Consider the following 23,256-nt stretch of genomic DNA (forward strand, 5'->3'; position numbering starts at 1 on the left):
AAGTTTCAGAATCAAGAAACGACATTGGGTAACTGTTGGAATCTTGAAGATTGTGGGAAGATAAACTGAGATTTGAGGAAATTGGTGAGTTGAAAATTTTTATTTTTTTCCATTTTCCTAGTTTCAAATTTTTTAGATAGGTTAATTTTGTAAACTTTGAAATTTTCTAAAAAAATTTGTAAGGATTTTTTCTAATTTTCTAGCCATTTTATTATTGAAACTTTGCACTTTTCTCCACCTATTCTTTTCAATCTGTATTTTCCAAAAAGTTTTAAAAATTGGAGCTAACATCTGATCCTTCGCCTACGTACCTACCTACCTACCTGACTCCCTGTTTTTACGCCTGACTTCCTACCTGCCTGCATATATGCCTAAAGCCCGTCTATCACCTGAATTTTGAAAAAAAGCTTCAAGTTCATAATAAGTTCTATAGTTTATTTCTGCTAACTTTCAAAAATTCAATGGTAGAACATTTTTGTTTTTTTACCAAAAAAAAAATTGCGAACCCTCTCTCCCAGAGATTCGAATCAATTCACCTCTGATCATTTTGTTTTCATTTTCAAAAAAACCCCTTTTTCCTAGAAACTGCCATTTCCAAATCGCTCATCATCACCTCCCACCCCCCCTCCCCTAGAATCCAGATTTGTGTGTGCAATGTTGCGTGACCGTCAGCCGTCAATTGAAATCACATATGAGAAACACACTGAGAGATTGAATGGTCATTCAGCTGTTGTTGCCGTGTTGTACATTTCCTGGATGCCACCTTATCTTTTTTCTTACTTTTGTCTGTACTTCCACACTTTTAATCTCCTACCATTCTTCCGGCGCGCGCATTGCTACCAACTTTTGTATAACTACATTATACTAGGATGCCCACGACAGGCAGCCCGGGGTGTGCGGCAAATTTGCCGAATTTGCCGTTTGCCGAGCTCGGCAAATTTGCCGAATTTGCCGAATTTGCCGTTTGCCGAGCTCGGCAAATTTGCCGAATTTGCCGAATTTGCCGTTTGCCGAGCTCGGCAAATTTGCCGAATTTGCCGAATTTGCCGTTTGCCGAGCTCGGCAAATTTGCCGAATTTGCCGAATTTGCCGTTTGCCGAGCTCGGCAAATTTGCCGAATTTGCCGAGCACGGCAAATTTCGAAATTTGCCGCACACGTCAAAAATTTGACAGTACAAGTTTGACTAAAACTGTTGATTTTTTCGCTAAAAATTTAGTAAAATAACAACAAATTGAGTTATTTTGATGTTTAAGCAGACACACTACATCTAACTTGTTCAGAAACCAGAGGTGTGTTAAGAATTCAGTAGTTTTGGTGCTCCAAAAAATATCAAAAAATATATAATTTTTCCGAGTTTGTTAAGCACGGCAAATTTGTCGAATTTGCCGAGCTCTGCAAATTTGCCGAGTTTGCCGTGCTCGGCAAATATTGGAAAAATAGATTTGCCGAATTTGCCGAGCTCGGCAAATTTTGAGATTTGCCGCACACCCCTGCTGCCTACGTGCCTACCTTATGCTTGACTGCCTACGTGCCTACCTTATGCTTGCCTGCCTACGTGCCTAACTTATTACTACCTCGCTTCGTTTCATTCCTATTCCTTGCTCACGTGCCTATCACATGTCTACTGCTTGCCTACGTACCTATCTTCTGCCTAGAAATTTTCAAAAGCTCTTCCGATTTTCTGCTAACAACTATTTTTTTTCTTTAGACCTTTTCAAGCGTACGCGCCTGCCTCATTCCTACCTGCCTACATGCATACCTCCAAGTTATCTCTGATCTTTTGTACTTTTTTTGTAGGCATGATGACGCGCTGTAGACATGATGTAGGCACGGTATAGGCAAGCTGTAGGCATGCCACAGAAATTTGTGCCCTAAAAACATCCCCCCCAACTACACCTACTCTTTTTCCAAGAAACACACACGAATTACAATTACCTACCTTATACTCTTACTTCGTTTTCTTGTAATTTTGTTCGACAGTTTTCTACCTTCTTCTACACATCTGCATATACGTATAGATTCCAGTTTTTAGCCCCAATTTTTTTCGCGCGCAACCTTCACTCCCTAATTGAGGTTCATTCTCTCTTGGCAATTACCTACACAACACAGAAATTGGCACGCATCTGTGTGTGATCTGACATGAAAAGGGAATTGAAGGGTTTTTGCGAATCGTTATCTTGATTTCTGGCGGGTTTGGAGGGGGGTTACTGTTGATTTTTAAAAGTTTCTGGTAGCGGTATTTTTAGAATTTTGGAATTTTGAAAAATCCCATACCACAACGTGACTTATATGGTAGGCAGGAAGGCCTTCAGGAAAATCGGCAAATTGCCGGTTTGCCGATTTGCCGGAAGTGCTCAATTCTTTACCGATTTGCCGAAAAGAAAATTTTCAATATTGGCAATTCGTCGATTTGCCGTTTGCCCGATATCAGATTTGCCGGAATAATTTGAGGGATTTTTTAAGACGGAAACACTTAAAACTGTGCTTATTTGAAATTTGTTTTCCCGTTTTCTTTGGATATTTTCCTAGAACTTACCTATTTTTCAAAATAGACGTAGGAACATTCATAGGAAGTGCACAATTTTGCCAATTAAAATTGAAACTTTGAAATTTCCATTAAAAAAAGATACGCAAAACCACAATTTTCCAAAAATTGTCGACAAATCTGCAATTTGCCGGTTTGCCGATTTGCTGGAACTTTCACTTCCGGCAATTTGCCGATTTTCCAATTTGCCGGAACATTCAATTCCGGCAATTCGCCAATTGTCGATTTGCCGATTTCCGGAAAAAAATCGTTTGCCGTCCACTTCGGGTCCAAATCAAACCGCATTAAGCTTTTATTTAAAAAAAACTATTCTTTAACCTCTAATTCCCCCCAACTTCTTGGAACCCCACATTACAACCAGCTTATTTTATGACCCCCCATGTGCTGAATCCCTCTTACTTTCTCTGCACATCTTCTCGGGAATGCACTCTCCTATATCTTTTGCAATATTATTATTATTCTCTTATCATCACATAATCAAACTGAAAACGTTCCTTCCCTTTCACTTTTGAACTAAATTGCGAAACAGCGCTGCGTTACTCACAAAATGAATGTGTAGAAATTGTTCCAAATTTCTCGCGGGAAATATAGACTGCGCGCGTGGACACACAGGAAGCGCCAGTGGGGAGGTGACATACCTATAAACAATCTGATAAAATCCGGATTTCCAAAATTTGAATATGCGGGGCCCCTGTGCGCGGGGAGGGGATATGCTGAACAATACATAGTTAAGGTGGGGGGGGGGGGGTGAGAAGGCGAAAGAATGTGAGAAAGGAGAGAGGAGATAAGAATCAGTGTCCGTGTATTCCGCAGGAGGAAGATGTCAGCTTTCCCGCCCGCGCGCGGGGGAGACATATTTTGATGAAATTTAGTGAATTTCGGATTTCAATTTTCAATAGTACTTTTATGAACAATTTAATTTTGAGTTGAACCTATCTTTTCACCTATTCAGACTTCGACAGAATTCCAAAAGCTCAAAGTTTACTAAAATTTTCAATATTTATAATTTAGACAGTATTTGAGATTCAGACCTTGCTTAGGCCTTAACTAGGCCTGCCAACTTTTCTTCCCTTGTATCTTGTGCATTTTCCACTGAAATTTAAATTGGCATCACTTTTTGCTTGAAATGAAAAAGGCTCAACTTCGGCACTTTTCCAAGATTTTTCAAATCAAATATTTTAGCTATTTATGAGTAAAAATATATATTCTGTCCAAAAGTAAGTTGGGTTTATTGGCCAATTTTTTTTCTATTTTTGGCAAGGATTTTTCGGCAAATTTTATTCCAATTTTTCTGACGTAGGTGCATATGTGCCTACATGCCTGCCAACTGCCTACCTCCTATTTTATGTGTTTTGCCTTCAATTTCAGGTGTAGGCACATCATTAGGCCGCCTAGAAAACAGATAGGCATCTATTTTTCTGGTTTTTGATGCTTATCAAAAGTGTGAATTTTTTCAGTCTTCTGATTGTTGGATTAATCAATCTAGAGTACCATTTCATCTGTCATACTCCCAAAATCCAGACAACAATTTTTTCTACATTTTTTTTTCATTTTACCTAATCAGATGTGACGTTAAAGTCTCCACATGATAAAAAATTACCCTTTTTTGAAAAAAAATTAGGTAAAAGTTCTAACAAATATCTAATTTTCTATCAAATTTTCTAGCTCAAAAAGCTTTGAATAAGTTATCAGTGGCTCCCTTCCAGGCTCTCAATATGTGCAAAAAGTTTGGTTTCCCACGGCGAGGTGCTCTCAATTAGAAATTGAGCTCGTGACTTTTTTCTACTCACTTTTTTCCAATAAATCTAGCTTTTACTCTCAATTTCTATAATTTTTAGACTATAATCCCTACCGCTGTACCTATTTGAAACTTTCAAATTCTGATTTGATGACGTCTGTACTCTTTTTGTGCTCTTTCCTCCACCCTAACGAGTCTAGCCTCCCTTTTCATCTCCCATGAGACACCGATGTTCCTGGGCACACCCTTATTCTGTCTGACGACACCAAAAATCTCTAGAAAAACTACTTTTTGTTACTATTTTGCTGATGTTTAGTTGTTGTTTTCCAGTGTTTTTCCCTTGTTTGTTGGTTCATCCTTCTGATTTTTTTGCCCATCCATCTAATGTACAAACCAATTCCCTAGACTGTTTTTTTTTTGAATAAAGCAAAAAAAGTAAACTTACGCTTAGGCTTAGGCTCAGGCTTAGGCTTAGTCTTAGGCTCAGGTTTTTGTTCAAGAATGAGATAATTTCTTCAAATCTAGTTTTTATTTGTCAATTTCAAATTAAAAAAAAAACTAATTAAATTGAACCAAATTTCTGAAAAATACTGTTTTGATAAATTATACTTTTATGTAGAATTACTGTAGCTATCAAATATCTTTCAACTGGCAATTTGTCTGAAATTCTACAGTTCCAAATACTCTTAACCCTCTCTTTTTTTATTTTTAAAATTCTCCCTGGACTTTTTCTAAATTTCGAATAACCCAATAGTGTCACCCTCATCATAATTAGGGTTTCGTGTGCCTGTCTGCATATATTGCGTGACCTCCATTTCATCGTCCTCTCTCTCGACAGTTGACTCCTTAGGTTTTGGGTGACTCGGATCGGATTTATGAATAAGAAATTGGGCTGCTGAGGGGTTCACCAATTACACATGCGCGCACCATTCTTCAAGGAAAATCCTTATGAATTTCTAATGAATCAAAGAGTTGTTGAGTCCCCGTCCAAAAGCAACATTTTTTTGGTGTCTAGAAAGACAAAAACTCCTATGTTTTGAGAATGTTATGGTCGATGAAAACATATAAAACTGTGAGGGTCGGCTTCCCAATTCAAGTTCGCTCCATTGAGAACCACCTCCAAAAGTGACATTTGCAATGATATTCACAAGAACAAGCAAGAATAAGAATTGACGGAAAAATTGCTTGTTTTCTGTTTCTGTGAATAGAGGAAAAACCAATTGTCGTTGTGATTCATCTTGATTCATTTGAGGTCTTGGTGACGTGGGTAGAAGAAACATTCTGGAAAACGAGAGAATCTGAAATTGTTTTGTGGTCTTGCGACGAATAAGTGTTTGGGGTGGTACTGTAGAGAAATGTGAAAATTGTGAAAAAAACTTTTCAAATTTTTTTTGTTTTTTTTTTGTTTCAAAACAATTGTTTGTTATTTTCTGGAAAAAATTGATTACTCTAAAAAAATCGAAATTTGAAAAATTTTACTCAAAAATCGTTAAAAAATTGAAGGAGCTTAGGCTTAGGCTTAGGCTTATGCTCAAGTTTAGGCTTAGGCTTAGGCTGAGGATTTGGCTTGGACTTAGGGTTAGGCTTGGGCTCAAGCATGGCTTAGGATTTTCCGGCTTTTTTGATTTTTGAAAGGGTTCCTATCGGCCGATCAGCGCGAATTTTTACGGAGAGTTTAGGCTTAGGCTTAGGCTTAAGCTTAGGCCTAGGCTTAGGCTTTGGCTTGCCTATGTAGGCATACTGTATTTTTCACAATTTTAGCGCAATTTTCCGTAAATAATTTTTTGTAATTTTTTTCATATAAAATGTTTAAAAAAATTCGAAAATTTAGGAATTCTGAGAAACATTTTTTAAAAGCTAAAAAAAGTTTTCGGGTTCAAAATATCCAACAACTCGTGGTTTGGGCTTTTCCGCTCTGTTTTCAGCTATGCATTCTCATTTCCTTCCGTTCTTTGACTTTTTTTTTGACTATTTTTGGGAGAAGAGTCGAAAATTTCCAGAGAAGCACAACACAAAAAAAGGGGAAAAAGTTGCTAGATATCTATCAGTAAACTCTTTTTCCTCTCTTGGTTTCTTTCACTTTTCATCTTTCTCTAGTTGCGGCGGCGGGGAGGGGGAAAACTAGAGAGGAGACAAGGCGCCGCCCCTTTCTATTGGTCCTGGTTTCCCCCCGTTTTGGATCGCTCCAGCTCCCAACTCCAGAAAAAAAAATATGTTGGAAAATGGTTCTGCAACTCCCTCAACTTCTATTCCTTGCACTTTCACATCTTCGGAACCCCTATCCGCAATGAGATTGTGCTATAATGGGGCGACGACGCTGCTCGCCGCCACCGCGTGTCCGGCGGCCTTTGTGGATTTGGATTCGATTAGAGAAGAGCCCCCCTCGCCGAGACCTTTGGATAGAGACGATTCAGTATTCTTTCGTGAATCTTGCTCCACCATCGGCTCACCGTTAGACGAGCTCCCCGCACTTCCCACCTCGTCCACGTCGTCGCCCTTCAAATTTATGGAAAGTATTCAGAGGAAGCGGAAGAGTATGTTTAGAAGGAATCAGTCGAGCAGGTGAGCTTAATCCTCATCATCAGATTATGCTTTCATTTTTTCGTGCATAGTATTAGCTTAATTATTGCTTCTTTTTTTGCTAAGGAAGATCCACCAAGGCCAAGGGTCAAAAATGTTATAAATAAAAATGAAAACAAAAAACAATTTCAAATCCGAAACCATCAATCACAATTTCTGCACGGACCCTCCCGAAATGTAGCTGTCCTGACATCAAAGTTCAGCTCAAAATTTTCGAGGATTTTCACCTGTGCCCCTTTCAGATATTATTCTGTTTAGCATTTGGGTTTTCACGTCACTTGGAGATTTGTCTTATGTGTTTTGTTGAAACGTATATTTGACTAGAATTTTTGAAAATTATCAGTGAAATTGCTCCGTAGACGGTTACTTGCGGAATAATCTAAAGTTGGATTTTTAAAAAAATATTTTTGAGTGAAAATGTTCCAAATTTTATAACAAATTATTGTCCCTTTACACTACAGTAACCCGTTAAAAACCGTCCCAGTAGTTTTACAAAAGTAGTAAAATTATTTAAAATTCTAGAAGTAGCTGTAACCGTTACATAATTCAAGCTTTCATTGCTACTTTTAAACTCCAAGCTAGTTATTTTGACAGCTCAGATCTCGGTCACTTTAGTAGAAAGCTGTAATTGCTGAATTACAAATTTATAGAAAAATAAATAATAAATATTTTGATCGTTGACAATTTTTTGATAGCATAAAAATAAGCCGAGTTATATGATGCCGAAGCAATGAATTTTATCAATTTTTTTCTCAAATAGTTATTTCTATTGTCTTCCCGATTCTTATCAGTCTTCGTTCTCTTCCCGGTTTCTCTACTCTATGACTTTTTTCTCTTCAAATTTTCCCACGATTTAGTACCATTGTGAATGAAAATCCGACGGATATCCGTTCGCGCGGAGACCACAAGGAGCGTCATCGTTTCCCCCATTTGCATTGATATTGTGGAATTTTGGGTGTTTCTTTCCATTCAACAAAAAAAATCAGTCAAGTGCAAATATCGCGTGCTGCAAAATAAAGGGATCGGGGAGATGAAAATTAATTTCAACCGAAATTTCAAAATGTGCCCTAAGGCGACAATTTTTGAGTGATCATCTCATTTTTTTATTTGGGTGGTGGTACTGGATACTCTCTTTTTTAATTGCAATTTTGACGGAGTTCCTTCTGGAAACATGGTTTTTGGTGTTGAGATGGGTTATGGAGGTAATGAATATATCAGTTACTGAAAGAGGGGGCTGAAAAACGCCCGGAAAGCGCCTCCTAAGACTGGGAACATAGAAAGGCAATGTGGGTGGATGACTGGAAGCACGTAGATTATTCAAAAAAAAAATTCCAAATTTCAAAATATACTTTAAAGCTAATTTGATTAGAGTTTTGAGCTGCTAAAACTCATCAGAATTTTCTAATTTTTAACTAAATTTTTTTTTTGCAAATTTAGAAAATTAGGTACTCCTAACTTTATAGATATATTCAAGAATGTTCTAGTGTTTTTTTAGTTTCTAACAGCTTTTTTTCTCTAAAATTCCAACTTCCCAACCCTATACCAACTTCTTCATTTTCAGCAACCTAATCAACACCGAGAAGCGTCGGACGACTCGCAGGCCATCACTTCCGTCGATTCCACCAACGATCGACGAGATGAGCAGTAGTGTTGGACATGCTCGAAGCAGGAGACCATCTCTGCACAATGATTGGACAAATGAGCACGCTCAGAGGAATGCATTAGATGTGAGCTTTTGAATTCAAAAAATTAGTTTTGTTGATAAAGAGAATGGGATCTGAAACGATAGCTGGAATGTGAAAAAATATTAGTAAAATTTTTTTAACTAGAACCGCAGCCAACTTTGATGGCTTGTATCTTGTTTCATATCAAAGATAGCAACACATTTTCAATTACAGAACTATAGAAAAACTCAAGCAAAACATTTCGTCAGTGGACACTTTTTTGATGACGCAAGAGACCGCCGAGATATGAGCCGCCAAAGTTAAGCATATCTAATATTACATCAGAATCAAAATTTGAAAATTTTGCTAGTTTTCCACTCACAATATCGTTAAAATTAATTAATTTAAGGTCAAAGTTATGAGACCATTACAATAATTTTCTTATTTGAAAAATTTTGAGCGTTCTAGACAGCATCCCAATTACTTTAACGTTCAGATGTCTGAACTTTACTTGATAGTTTAGTTTTGGGTGGAATTTGGTGAAATTTCAAATTTTTGAAATGAAAATTGAAGTAAACCTTGAAGGAATATTGGGGACCTATGCCTGCCAGGGACTCGCGTGCCTACGTGCTTGTATACCTACGTACCTATGAGTCTATTACATGCCTTTGGTGAACCTTATACAAATTAATTGAAATCCCTGTAAGAATAAACTCAAAAAGCGATAGGCAGGCACGTAGGCATGCAGATGAGTAGGCAGGCGTGGGCATGACTACGTGCCTGCCTGCTATCAAAGTCTTCAACCACGTCACTTCCTAAAAGCCTACCTAGAACTCCCAATCAACAGTTGATTCAAAGAAGTTTTCTAGATAAAAACACGAGTGCTTACCCACTACATATCCTCCTCAGCACTTGGGTTTTGCTAGCCTCATGTTTATATTTCCTCCCTCTTCCCTTATCAAGTATTCTTCTCACCAATTTCGTGTTCATAAATCGTGTCGTCTCGATCTCCCAAGAGTCTCATTTAACCATAAATTTTTGTTTCACTTTTGAGCCAATTTTTTTTGCTGGAATATTGAAAATGTTGAGCTGACTTGGTGCAGTTGAAATTTTTCGGAATTTTTATTTTGGGTATCGGAATTTAAGATCAAGCTTCAGGCTTGAATTGGAACAAGAAGGAGACACAGAAGTGGGTACTTGAAGTCTCTTCAATCCCTCAAACCGGGATTTCATTTGACCCCCATTGCATTTTTTGCCTTCTCATTTTTTGTCCATTGATCAAATTTCTGTAGCCCTGTGTTCTATTAACTGTTAGTAATTACTTGAGAAACTGGGAGACAAGCTGAAATTTCAGCCCAAAAAAAAAAGACGGGAAGGCGTAATATATCTGAAATTTTCAACAACAAAATCAACAACGAAACAAGTTGTAACAATATAACAGGGCTGCCACGGGGTAACACAATATCATCAATTCTGTTTCACTTTTTTTCTGATGCTGCCATGTAGGTCTGTCTGATTTTATTAACTCGGTGATTAGGTTTTCGGTTTTCAGAAAAATTGTAGAATTTTTGGCGAGATTTGTCAGTTAAAATTACTTGAAAATTTAAATTTTGACAAATTTTTTTGAAAACGGATTTTCGAATTGGAGCTCTTTTTTGAATAGAACTCGCCCCATGGTGCCCGATGTCTCCAAAAAAATTTTCTCAGGAAATTGAAATTTCCGTTTGAAATTTTTTGCTCATAGAATTCAAATTTTCCGCCAGAAATTTTTTTCCAGAAAATTTTAATTTTCCGTCAAATTTTTTTCTCAGAAAATTAGAACTTCCCGCTAAAACTTTTCCTCAAAAATTTTGGATTTCCCGCCAAATTTTTTTAAGAGAAAATTTCAATTTCCGGCAAAAATTTTTTCTCATAAAATTTGAATTTCCCGCTAAAAATTTTTCTCATAAAGTTTGAATTTCCCGCCAAACATTTGTTTTCTCAGAAAACTTGACTCTCCCGCCCATATGGTCTCAGACGGTCTCAATACAGTTTGATCTACTAAAAATGCGGGAATTTTAATTCAGAAAAACTGTGACGATGAGATGAGATGTCTGCGTCTCACCTCCCGCATTTTTCGGAGATCAAAGCGAAATGGGACTTTTTGACTCCACGTGTCCGCCAAAATTTTCGTTTCAGAGAAAATAAAAATTTCCCGCCAAAAATGTTAGTTTCCCGCCAGACTTTTTCAGAAAATTTTGAAATTTTTGCCAAACTTTTTTTTCTCACAAAAACAGACCCCGACAGGTAAAGTACACATTTTCCTTATCAAATCTCTTCGCCGGTGATAACTACTTTGACACGAATTCGCAATTTCTTCCAATTTCCTTTCTTTCTTGTCTCGCTAAGTTTTCACATCAAAAAACTCCCCTAGAATTTCCAGTAATTTCGCCCGAATGCCAAGCGTTCGAAAACAGTCGTCGTTCCATCGGGAACGAGTCCAAAACGAGGCGAGCATTCGTATCAGGTCCCATTCCGCCAAGTGTAAGGTAGCAAAATAAATATTAAATTTTATGGAAATTTTTGGGATTTTTTCAAGCAATTTTATTTTCAGAATCGCATTCATCACATTGACATCGATCCACCGCAGATCAACTATTTCATCGCAGTTTTTAAGGATTTGGACGATCGAGAGAAAGATTCCGTCGAGCATATTAGATTCGATTGTAATCAACTGATTTATGAAGTTTTTGAACGTGAGTTTTTTTGTTATTAATTGTAAGGCAAAAAGGTTGTCTGCCTGCCTACCTTATGCCTTGCGTGCTTCCTAGTTGACATTTAAAAAAATTACTTGTACAAGGCACATAGGCATGTAGGCATAAAGTAAGTACGTAGGCCTTAAGACATGAAATATGGAAAATTTGAGTTTTCGGCTGACAAGAAAAAAATCTAAAGGTATATAAAAAATCGTTAGAATGCAGGTAGACCTGCAGGCATAGACTAGGCACGTAGGCATGAAAGCGTGTCTGCCTACCTGAAAATTTTGATAGGAATACAATCTTCTGAAACTCAAAAAAAATTCCAATAATTCTGGGAAATAAATTTGAAATTTCCAAAGAAATTGGCCAGGTAGGCATATCTGCTACCAGTCCTTTATTGTAGCCAAATTTTAAAGAATCAAAATTTCCAGCGTTCCTCCGTATCCGAGGCCTTACCATCAATGATGTGGAATTCTTCCTCGAGAAGAGCTCAACCCCGATTCCAGAAAACTCGGGAGCACGCTTCCTGGCTGGCCAGAGAATTTTCGTTAGAGGTATGTTTTCAATGTTGATTTTAACCATAAATTGTATAAGTTGTTCGACTTCTTCAAGGTATTCTCCTTCCTCTTTCATTCTAAAACTCCTACACAAAATTGCTCAAATAACTCACAAAAAAAAACGCATGGCAAACACAAGACAGACGGGGGTGTTCGACACCTCTGTTTTCTTTTGGGAAAACGAAAAAATATTTAGGATTTGGACGGTTTAGTCTAGTAGGTTTATGCTACTTATAGTATTTTTTTACAAAAAAATTTTCTTACTCACTTGTCAAAATTGTGAGGAAATGTTTTCTTGTGAAACTGACCTATTTGCATAATATTTCCCTGAAGCTTACTCATTTTTGTTTACTTTTTTGTTATCTTATCTTCTTAAGAACCGTTTTCAAACTTATTTTCAAAACTTGTTTGCTAGTTGTGCGAGAAATAATTTTTGTTGAAATATGGGCTGTGAACCAGGGGTGGGCGGCAATTGCCGGTTTGTCGATTTGCCGGAAATTTTAAATTTCGGCAATTTGCCGGTTTACCGTTTGCCATAATATAAATTTGCCGGAATTGTTAAGAGGGATTTTTATATGAAAGGAACCCTTAAAACTGTGCTTTTTTGGAGTTTTTTCCCGTTTTCTTAGATATTTGCGAAGAATTTGCTTACTTTTCAAAATAGATGTAGCAAATGCAAATTCGACTATTGTCGTTTTTTCGGCAAATCAAGCAATTTGTCGGTTTGCCGATTTGCCGGAAATTTACAATTTCGGCAACTTGGCAATTTGCCGGTTTGCCGGAAAAAAAATTGTATGCCGCCCACCCCTGCTGTGAATTGAGGGGCCATTAGAAAAAATTGAAAATTTTTTTCAAATAAAAATTTAGGTCAGTGAGAATTTTTTAAAAACCGCTCCTTGTACATCATTTCAAAACTGTGCACATTTTAAAAAATTTGGAAATTTACCAAAACTTTTATTGAATACCAGCCGTGGACCGCACCTACGGCGCGGCCCCCGACTTTTTTGAGAAAACACATTAGATATACGGTGTCTATCGCGGACCTCGATCGATGTCTGCTGCGCATTTAGCATAAGGTTTCCCAAAATTTCGTTGCTCTGATCAGAGATCAAACTACATAGGGACAGAAGGACACGCGCTTTATATATAGTGTTTATATATTTTCAAAAAAAATCTTTAAAAATATTGGTGTTTTTGGAATGTTTTTAATTTTTTCATAGCTGAAAATGATTTGATACTTTCTAGTTAATGCAAGAATAGAGACTTTTTTAGAGCCCGCCTTTTTAATGGTCAGATTCACGGCGTCCTCATAATTTTCATTTTAATAATTAAAAATTTTCTTTTGATTTTTGGCCGAATTTTTTTTACAAAAACTTTTTTCAACTTGACCATATTTCTTTGAAAAATTCCAAAAAAGTACATATGATTCATAATCATAATCATCACCGAAAAAACAAAAAAGTTTCTTGATTCCTTCCTTTTTCTTGTTTTCTTAATTCATCCATTAATCCCTTTCACAATCTGTGTACATCTTCACGCTCTTTATCTACGTAAGCAGTAGGCAACCTCCCAAAAAACGACACACACACACAAATATTTATTTTTCATTTTCATATATACACATATGAGAGCTTCTTCTTCTCTGTTCTTGCCATTATCAACTACTATCACATGAGGTTTTTTTTCTTATAATCTCAGAGCACCCACACCACGTGGTTATAGTGTATAGCGCTCACGAAGGAAAATATCTGAAAATGATTAAGCCAACCAGAGTACATCTTGGTAATTTTTGGAGCATTTTTGTGCTCACTTTCAAGCTTAACTATTTTCTATCAAATTTTTAGCAATTTATTTTGCTCTAAAACTCTGGAACTTCAAGTTAAAATTATTGATGTTCCCGTGAATTTTTTTCAGTTGAAATATTATTCCATATTATCGTTTTTGAATAGAATAATATTTGAAAATTCATCATAATCCTTATTATTGTTGGTACAAATTTCGTTTTTATAGTGTCTTAGTATTTGTCCCCACGGCACATACAAAACCAGACAGAGATGGAGGGAACACTAACAGATTTTTTTGACGTGTGAGATTTTTTGGAATTTTTTTTTGAGAGCTTATGCGGGAAAATGTGAAATACTATTGGAAAAAATTAATCGAAGGGCATACACCTACACTTGCCTACACCTGCCTTTTGCCTACCTTCCCATATGAATGTAACTTTTTTCTTTACAAAAAAAATCAGACACCGGAATTAATCCCAAAATGCAGAAAAATAGGCCTCACGGTCAAAAAATTTTAGCCACTTTCCCGCTCGCTACGTTTTCAGATGTTCCAAATTGTTTTTCCTGTTAATTATTATGAGATACATTTATCAAAGTCGGAACTAAATATCAAATGAAAAAGAGAGATTAAATTGCAAAAAAGGTGAAGTATTGGTAGTTCAAATGGGATGGGGGATGAGATTAAAAACTTTCAATGATCATTCAAAGTGTTTCCAATAGTAGTTCCAAATAGTCGTCTTTAGCTGGAATGAGAGAGAGTGGGGGACAAGGCAAATTGATTGCTTCTTCATTTGCGTTTTACGGCAGGAAAATAGTATAACTAGGAGGTGTTCTGTCTCTCTGGATTCCCCACCCATAAACCACAAGAATTGCCGCTTGATTGGTGTAGAGAGAATCATTTGGACAAGCCTTTTTGGCATTCTTCCTATAGAATTCCTAACTGATATTAGTATTTGGATTGTTGTGATTTTTTTTTCAGTTTTTTAAGCACCTGTAACTTTAATACGGGAAGAGCTAGAAAAGGTAGGCAACTTACAAAATTCTCGTCAAAATATATTTCAAACATTTCATCAGTTGGCAGTTTTTAGATAGGCTAACTTATTGATTAGTTATTCTGGTTAGAAATTGACTTTTTCTGTTAAACCGCTTGCCTGCCTGACCTCAAGGCGACCTACGCCTATCTTTTGCCTATTCGTTCAGTACCTCTTTTTATACTACTTGCAAGCTCTATTATCCGTACACTGAAGGATCGGGCCTTATCGGTCGGCTCTCTGAGCCCCTGAAACTTGAATCTTTCAGAGCACACATTTTCCATAATTTTAAAGATTGTATAATGCCGATTTCTAAAAATTTAATAGTAAGGGTAAAAAATATTCTGGGAGCTTGCAAGAGCAATTCTACGGGCTTCAAATTTTTTATACCTGTTTAATATCAAATCTTACAATACTTCTGCACCTTTGGAATCAAAAATTGATCCAAGAGTTCAAAATTTTTTGGAGAAAAGAAGCCTGCCAAGCTTAGACTAAGTTCAAATATATTTTGATCTAGCATCTGCTTCTTGGATTTCAAGCTTTTTTCTTATCCGCCGTGTCTTCCGTTTGATCAGCTTAAAAAAACACACACACTCATCTGATTAATCCAAAACGGAAAAGCAAAGCGAACTCCGCCCACAATCGGTCGTTTTCCTGAAGACTTTCGGGATGGCGACGAAGCAGCAAAAAATCCCCTCACCCAAGCCGAGCGTCTCGTTTTTCTTGGCGTTTCGTATTCTGGCTATAACTAAAGCAGCAGAAAAAGGAGAAGCCGAAAAGAAAAACGAAAAAAAAAACTTGGCTGGTTAGGTGAAAAGAGCACAAGACGGTCATGAATTTATTCATTACTAGCTACTTATTCCCCTCATCACTTTCCGAGCAGTCGCTTCGATTTTGAGATCCTTCACACGTCATCGGCGGCTCCGAGAATGGATAAGCTCGAACGTGGATTGCAGGTGGCCAGGGCCAGTAAGTTTTGTCGGATTTGGAAATTATCAAGGGGCCGCGACAAAAATTGACATTCCCAGAGTTGAGCAGAATTAGTTAATGTGAAAATAAGATTTTTACAATGGCCGAGCTTCTTTGTGAAGAGTGACCTAGAAAAATATAATACTCGGCCACTAGTTTAGCTTTAATTTTTTTATCGAATAAACACTTTTGGAAACTTTTCTAGACCACAGGCTGGGGTTCTGCTAAAAAACCTAAATAAATTTTTATAGAATTTTGTTTTCGATTTGCAAAATTCAAATATTTACTAATTTTTGCAATATAAATATTTTTTTCCAAGAACAAAAATCTAAATTTAAACATTCTTATCATTTTGTAATCAGCACCCTCTATTTTTGGAATAAATCCCGAAATCTCACGCCCAAAAATGTGTATTTTTGGAGCTTGCATTGTACTTTTTTATGTCATGTTGGCTCTTACGTCTCTGAAAATTCTGATTCCAATTTTTTTTTTCATTTTCATTTTGACTCGGTTTTTGAAACTGGAGTCTTCTAGAAAATTGGAGATTTTTAGGAATTTTAAACATTTTCTAGAAATTTTCGAAAATGTTGTGAAACATTTTTTGCAAATTAAATTAAATTTTCAATTTGTTTCTAAAACTAGTAAACTTATAAATTAACTAAAAATATTTCGTCTATAATTTTCATTCAATTACATAATAATTTAAAAACTTTTTTGAATTGAGAAAAAATTACATTTTCAGTAAATTTGAATGTTTTCAATTGAGCACATGTATAAGCCTAAACCTAAGCCAATGCCTAAGCCTAAGCCTAAGCCTAAGCCTAAGCTCGAGCCTAATCATGCACATTCTCAGAATATAGTTTAGAAAATTCAAGGTACCGAAAAAAAAGTTTCTAATTAAAAAAAACTCGAAATTCCTAATTTTTTGACGTTTCAAATTTTTTGGCACACCGAAAAATAAAACGAAAAATATACAAAAATAAGTATTTTGGAAATTTTTAATTCACAGAAAAATACGGAAAATTTCTCAATTTTATTGAAAGCTGGCAAAAATTTCAACCTTAAAAAATTGCAAAAAAAAATTTTTAAAGTTTCAAACGTTTTTCATAACTTTTTAAAAATTCCTAAAACGTTCAATCTATGCTCATCATGCCCATCGTCATATTTTAATGATCAATGTATCCCCTAGCTAGTCACTTTTTCCACCCTAATCCCTATTCATCTTATTACCAGACAGAAAAGGTTCCAGTTGCATTCAAACTTTATCCAAGTGTTCCATTTCTTTTTATTCTATTCTATCTTTTTTTGGAATGCATCAGCGAACTTCATTACGGGAAGACAAAATCTTCTTGCATTGCTCCTAATTCAATTTCTCTCCCCCATTTCGTTCGGCGCCTTAAGCTCTTAAAAAGTCCATTCGGAGTTCGTTAGAATCAGATACATTCCTTAACCTCTTTCTCCTCCTCCTGCTTCTCCTATGCCAAAAAAAGACCCCAGGGCTCGTTTTGCTTTTCTCCTGCTCTGACGTCGAAATGAGCATATATGTCGATGCACCGGGAGCCCCTCCATCCTGGCGACACACACACACACAACTCCGACATCGTAAAACTTTTGAGTCATAGATAGAAGATGCAGACTTGGCAAAAGATATCCCTTTTCAGGGGGAGCTATGTGTGTGTGTGCTCGGCGAGCAGCAAAACATTAATTGAGTCTCCCAAATCTGTCCAATTTGATGATACAAATACCCGATGACACTGACATTGAGACACATAGGAGATACACTCACTCACTCAACACACACCCACAAGTCATTCATTTCAGCGATCAGAGAGTGCAAAGGTTTTTGATATTTTCTTGAACATTTTTCTAATTTTTGTAGCCACTGAGATCGAGAGTTTTCTGGAAAAAATTCAGAGTTCAAGGACATCTGGCGATTGAGATACGGTTGTTTGAAGATTGTAGGCTTAGGCTTAGGCTGAGGCACAGGCTTAGGCTTAGGCACGTGCTCACTTATAGACTTTGACTCAGTTTGAAGCTTTTCCTTAAAAGGTTTTTGAAAATTTAATTTCATATTATCAATTTCCACCCTCTTTCGGATATCTTCTTTTTCTTCTATTTTCTCTTTTTTAAATGACGACAAACGTTTACCAAGTTCAGCTCGCGGAGCCTCCAATTTACGTCCATCTCTATATATTTTCTAGGTTTTTTTTCCTCCTTTTCTCCTCACACCCACAAAGTTCTCTAAAGGACATTGTCACGGGTCTCATCACTCATATTTTATGGAAATTTGAATTGAGCCTGGTGCAGGTCGTATTACGGAAAGAAAGGTATTAGAAATTCTTTTAAGAATTCTTTGTCTCTTGCAAATTTTCTCTAGTTCTTTTTTTTCTTGACTTTGAAATTTACGTCAAAGTTCCCCTACCCCAAAGTCCCCAAGCACATAAATATCCCGGAACCTATATTTTTCGAGGCATTTTTTCTAGAATTGTTTTCTTCTGTTTTTTGTTTTTTTTTCTGAAAATTATTTATCTTTGGCCTCCCCACTATCCCTCCCAGTCAGGCAGAAAGAAAAAGATCTTCAATTTATGTGCCCTTTGGCTCCGAGAGCTCCACCTCTCTGAGCTTCTTCTTTTTCTCTTTCTAGTCTTTTCAATTCCAAATCAAGTGGATATTTTCCTTCCACACGCAATCCAATTCGAGTTTAAGCTGATTAACTGCCGATGCCTTTTTCTTTCTTAGATTTTTAGTTTTTATTTGCCTAGGACTACTGTAGTTTTGCTTGATTTTTCGGTATAGACTTTTACTGAAACTCTGATTAGAACATTTCCTGAATTTTTTCCACAAAATTGTGCATTTTTGTAAAATTTTTTGGACGAAAACTTGGTCTGGTTCCACTTTTCAGGTTCCACTTTTTAGTTTGAGCCTGGGAATTTCTAATTTCAAAAAAATTACGCTATTCAAAATTTGTGTAAAAAGGTTCCTGTTTGAAGAAACAAATTTCTTTAAAAACTTGATTTTTTTTTTGCTTTAAATCCATCGCTCAAACCTTATTTTCACCAATTATTGATATTCTCCAAAAATTTTTGAAAAAAAAAAGTTTTCTGAAAACTTATTTAAAGCAAAAATATAGGTTATGAAACCTATATTTTTAGGGTTTAAAATTCAACGTAATACCAGAGACCAGCTTTCAAGTTATAAGCATATTCCCCTCTTGCACCTATGTATTTCCACATTGACAGCACATATCTCGGTTGTCTTTGGTTTTATCAAAACAATTGTCAACTAACAAAATATTTCTCATAAATTTTCCTATAATTTCATATTTAACAATTTTTTTTACCTACAGTATGAGCCGAGATACGATCTGCCAAAGTTGAGTAAATTCTACCTTAGCTCAAAAGTTTCCGCAAATGGCTTCTCCTCCACTTTCTTCCTTATGTGCTGCTAGCTTTCAATTTTGAAACTCTCCCACCACTATTATTCCAAGAGTATGCTCCACTTGTTCTATTATTAATGAAATAGATATATATATGTGTGTTTTTGGACTTCCGAGAGCCTCACTCTGTGTTCTGAAGCTTGGCCCTTGGACTCCTACACTACAGATTTAAAGTTAAAAAATCAATTTCCCCTGACAACCAGACAGTCAGTTTCTAAATTTTCGGCCAAGAATTAAGAAAAATTTGGTTTTTCAAAAAAAAAGTTCAAGACGCCTTGTTCAACCTATAATTATGGTTTCGCAAAGGTCGACGCAGCCTCATTTTCCATCTTCCAATTTTTATTCTGTCCTCCTCGACAACCACTCCAACACATCAAACAAACTTTTTTCAAAACTCGAAAAAAATTAAAATTACAAGAATTTTTACAGGACGAGGGAATATGAAAGTGGTGAGACACACACGGGCCACACACAGTATGGACGAAAGTAACGAGCGAGCAACGAGAAAAATGAGCGCTGAAGCTGTTTCGAGGAAGTCATCGTTTGTCAATAGCAGAATTGTGAGTTTCTCCGCTAAAAATTTTGGAGTTAGCACTGGGCTCCTCTGGGGAATAAACGAAAATGTAAACGCGCTCCACTAAACTTTTGCCTACTAGCCTATTTGTTTTCAGAGGTTGTTCTGATGCTTTAAAATTAGCCTAAAAGTTTCCGCCTAAAATTTAATTGTGTTGGACTGTGTCTCATTTCGGCTTGATCTACGTAGATCTACAAAAAATGCGGGAAAAGAGACACAGACTTTCCAACTGATTTAGCATGCTTAAGAACATGCTGACGTCACATTTTTTTGTGCAAAAAATTGCCGCATTTTTTGTAGATCAAACCGTAATGGGACAACCTGGCACCACGTGGTTTTTCAGAACGCTTTTTAGTGCTGTTTCCAAAATTTTTTTTTTTGAAAAGTCAAATAGTTATCAACTGATAATTTGAAAATTTCAGACATTTCATTTTTTTTTCAAATTTCTAAATTTTTCAAATACCCAAAATATACCATATAAATTGACGTATTATTTTTGTTTTCCAAAAAAATCTAAAATAGTATAGTAATGCCATCAAAAATCACAGAAACCTTTCATAGTGAAACCCACAGTAGCCAATTAGGGTGGGTGGTTTTTTATTTCCATTTTTTACTAAAAAAATATTTTTAGGATAGGATTCCCTCATCACCTTTTACATTTCAAAAATAAAATCTATTCCCGTTGCAATCAAAGAAAAAAATGTTTTTCAGCTCAACCGTGGTTCTCGAAATCATCCAGGATTGAATGGAAGTGATGACGCCGAATGTCGGAGCAATGACAGCTCGTTGAGGTACGTAACGGGTAAATAGGACAATTATGAGATTATGAGATTCAACAACAATTGATTCCCACACTTTTGGTGGATTCTGATTCCGAGAAGTTTAGTCACGGGGTGCGACGACACATTTTTGGCCTTTTTTTCTGATTTCCTCCTTTTTCTTGAGTTCTAGTTTTGACTAGACTTTACGTAGGGTTTTTGTTTATTTTTTTTTGAATATCATTCGAGTTTTGGGTTTTTTTTTAAATTTAAAATAATTGCCGCGGAATCACTTTTGGAGATATATTTTATTTAATTTTAAAAATTACGAAAATGGTCAAAATAGCCAGAGTACCTGACGCTTAAAAATATCCCGCAAAATGATATTTTTTAAATATTAAAAAAAATTATTTGCAATTTAAACATACATTTTGCTACATTTCTACATTTATTTTTGGCCTGAAAATTTAAATATCCTAACGAAACCTCCAGTTTTGTAGATTGCCTTGCCTCGCCCTTATCGCTCAAATTTGACAGCTTATATCTCACTTATTTTTTGCGTTATCAAAAAGTTTTCAACTGACAAAATATATGTTAGGTTTTTATCTAGAAATGTGTAGTTGAGCATTTTTCGATATCACAAAAATGCGCAGAGATACAGACTGTCAAAATTATGAGGGCTCCCAAAAAATTACACCTTCATTTTTTTAAAAGAACAATTTTTGTTAAATTCGCTAATATTTAAACTATTTTGAAGCGAAACAACTATGTAAATTCACATCACCTAATCTTTCCATATTTCCAGTGTACGCGACAGTTGGCAATACGACGAGCCATCGTGTTCCGAAGTTCCAGACGACGGTGGCACCCGACGCGCCCGATCAGTAACCTCTTCGCGTATTTCTTTGTTCTTCGGCAAAGAAACCGGGAAAATCGAAAAGGAAATGTTTAGAATATTGAATCAAAAGAAAGAGGACACCGATCTAGAGTACCCGACGTATAAGCTGGAGAAAGATTGGCGGGAGATTGTGCATAATCACGAGAGTTTGTCGGACAAGAGTATCAAGCAACAAGAAGCTATTTGGGAGATTGTGACGACTGAATTTAGATATATCAAGCTTCTCCGTTACCTGTCGAATTTGTCCTTTTACCTTACGGATCTTCAAAATTGCGGGTTTTTGAAGTAAGTATCTTGAAAAAAGTTAGTTTTTACAATAAATTATATTTTTTTCCAGAGATATCGAAAATCGTCTAGTGTTCTTCAATTTCGTTACACTTTTCAATGTGAATTACGACTCCCTGTGGCTCCAGTCGATTGAGCCAATCCTTGCGAAATCTCGTGAAACTGGAGAGCCCCTTGACGTGAACTACCTGCAAAATGGGTTCAGAGACATTGAGAACTGGTCGAGGTGCTACACGAACTTCCATCTGGCTCACAGTGATTCACTGAAACATATTCAGAAGAAGCTAAAAGAGAGCGAGAATTTTAGGGATTTTGTGACGGTAAGCTCCTCGAATTTAAAATTTAAATTTCCAACAAAAACAAAACAAATAAATCGTAAAATATTTTCAGTGGGCCGAAGCGCAGGAAAACTTGGATCGTCAGAAGCTGATCGACACGTTTTCGGTTCCAATGCAGCGGTTAACCAGATACAATTTATTGCTGAAAGTGAGTTGTGGTCCTGGTTCCCAGAGGAATTGAAAAGAACATGTCCTTGTAGAGACTAATTCGATGTTCCTCTAGTTAGTTCCGGGTCTGAGGGTTTCTCAGGATTTGGAGGAAGTTTGAGAAGCTTATGTTTAACGGCTAAACCCTGAAAAGTTTGACCTACGGAAATTGCGGGCATTTTACTGTGAGACGCCAGTGGTGTCAGGATGTCCCATCACGGTTTGATCTACAAGAAATGCGGGAACCAATTGAAAAATCTGCTTCTAGTTTCCCGCAATTTTTGAAGATCAAATCTGCACTCTGACACCATGTGGCCGTGTAAAATCCCCGCAATCTTCGGAGGTCAAACAACGAAAAAACAATTGAGCAAAGGATTCTAACAGTAATCAAACAACTATATCCAAAAAATTTCCAGGCTGTCCTGAAAGTCACCACCGACGAGAACGAACGAGAAATGATCAGCAACCTTGTGGATTGCGCCGAGAGTGCCACAGCACAACTCAACAAGGAGTTGAACAACAACGACTTGAGAGCAATGCTTGGAGATGTGATGCGAACGATTGAAGGACCGGACTATGTGGATCAGGATGAACTTGAAAGACTGTTCAACTTGAAGCTTCCACTGAATCTTGGAGACTTTATGCCACTTCTTCACCCCAGAAAACCAACCCATCGAACACTCATTTATAGGGGAGACCTTAGAATGCAGGAGGGGAAGAAAGGATCAAAAGCCGATGTGCATTGTATCATCTTCACCGATATGTTTCTGATTTGTCGGAAAGTTCAAGGAAAGAAGGATCGTCTGAAGATTTTGAAGCCTCCAATTCACATGGGAAAGATGATGTTCCACTATTTCGCCGATCAGAATGGATTCTACTTGGTTCATCTCACCGACTTCCACACCGCGCAGGCTCTTTACTCGATGCACACGTCGGGGCCAGAAGATACACTTCGATGGACCGACATGCTGAAAATGGCACTGGATGAGTTCAAGAAGATCCATAGAGATTCATGGTCACAGCAGAATCAGCAGGAATCTCCACTCGATGAGTATGGAAGGGGTTTCATTATGGAGCCGAGTAGTTTCTATTCTCAACGAATGTTGCCACCCGGATATGCTCAGCAGCAGATGCCAGTGATTCATAGGAAGTGCAGTAGTATGGATTCGCAAGCGGTCGCTGCACATGCTCATTTGAACTGTAAGTTATTTTT

The 23,256-nt window shown here is 36.8% G+C and overlaps 1 protein-coding gene and 5 non-coding genes across 8 annotated transcripts in view; 5 read left to right on the forward strand and 1 right to left on the reverse strand.

Moving 5' to 3' along the window:
• rhgf-2 (DH domain-containing protein) overlaps window positions 1-23,256 on the forward strand; it is a gene marked incomplete at both ends in the record, with an annotated part of 27,065 nt that continues 3,809 nt past the window's right edge. The window contains 10 exons of one of the 3 annotated variants that reach the window (NM_001383815.1): window positions 1-84; window positions 8,426-8,591; window positions 11,122-11,263; window positions 11,698-11,820; window positions 19,473-19,603; window positions 20,329-20,408; window positions 21,181-21,558; window positions 21,611-21,878; window positions 21,949-22,044; window positions 22,460-23,243. In NM_001383815.1, the coding sequence (NP_001370903.1) occupies window positions 8,502-8,591; window positions 11,122-11,263; window positions 11,698-11,820; window positions 19,473-19,603; window positions 20,329-20,408; window positions 21,181-21,558; window positions 21,611-21,878; window positions 21,949-22,044; window positions 22,460-23,243 (2,092 nt within the window). Of the gene's footprint in view, window positions 85-6,496; window positions 6,847-8,425; window positions 8,592-11,121; window positions 11,264-11,697; window positions 11,821-19,472; window positions 19,604-20,328; window positions 20,409-21,180; window positions 21,559-21,610; window positions 21,879-21,948; window positions 22,045-22,459; window positions 23,244-23,256 lie in introns of those variants that run through there. The other 2 variants (NM_001381384.1, NM_001381382.1) reach the window with 2 other exon arrangements.
• T08H4.7 lies at window positions 5,803-5,890 on the forward strand. The gene has a single exon (NR_050981.1). It is a non-coding gene; the product is annotated as an Unclassified non-coding RNA T08H4.7 (non-coding RNA).
• T08H4.8 lies at window positions 5,959-6,009 on the forward strand. The gene has a single exon (NR_050982.1). It is a non-coding gene; the product is annotated as an Unclassified non-coding RNA T08H4.8 (non-coding RNA).
• Window positions 5,959-6,009, reverse strand: T08H4.6. The gene has a single exon (NR_050983.1). It is a non-coding gene; the product is annotated as an Unclassified non-coding RNA T08H4.6 (non-coding RNA).
• T08H4.9 lies at window positions 6,566-6,666 on the forward strand. The gene has a single exon (NR_101680.1). It is a non-coding gene; the product is annotated as a small nucleolar RNA T08H4.9 (small nucleolar RNA).
• 21ur-15129 lies at window positions 16,741-16,761 on the forward strand. Its single transcript, NR_050984.1, has one exon.

The sequence above is a fragment of the Caenorhabditis elegans genome, chromosome II (genome assembly GCF_000002985.6).
Source record: "Caenorhabditis elegans chromosome II".
In the NCBI taxonomy this organism is placed as follows: Eukaryota; Metazoa; Nematoda; class Chromadorea; order Rhabditida; family Rhabditidae; genus Caenorhabditis; species Caenorhabditis elegans.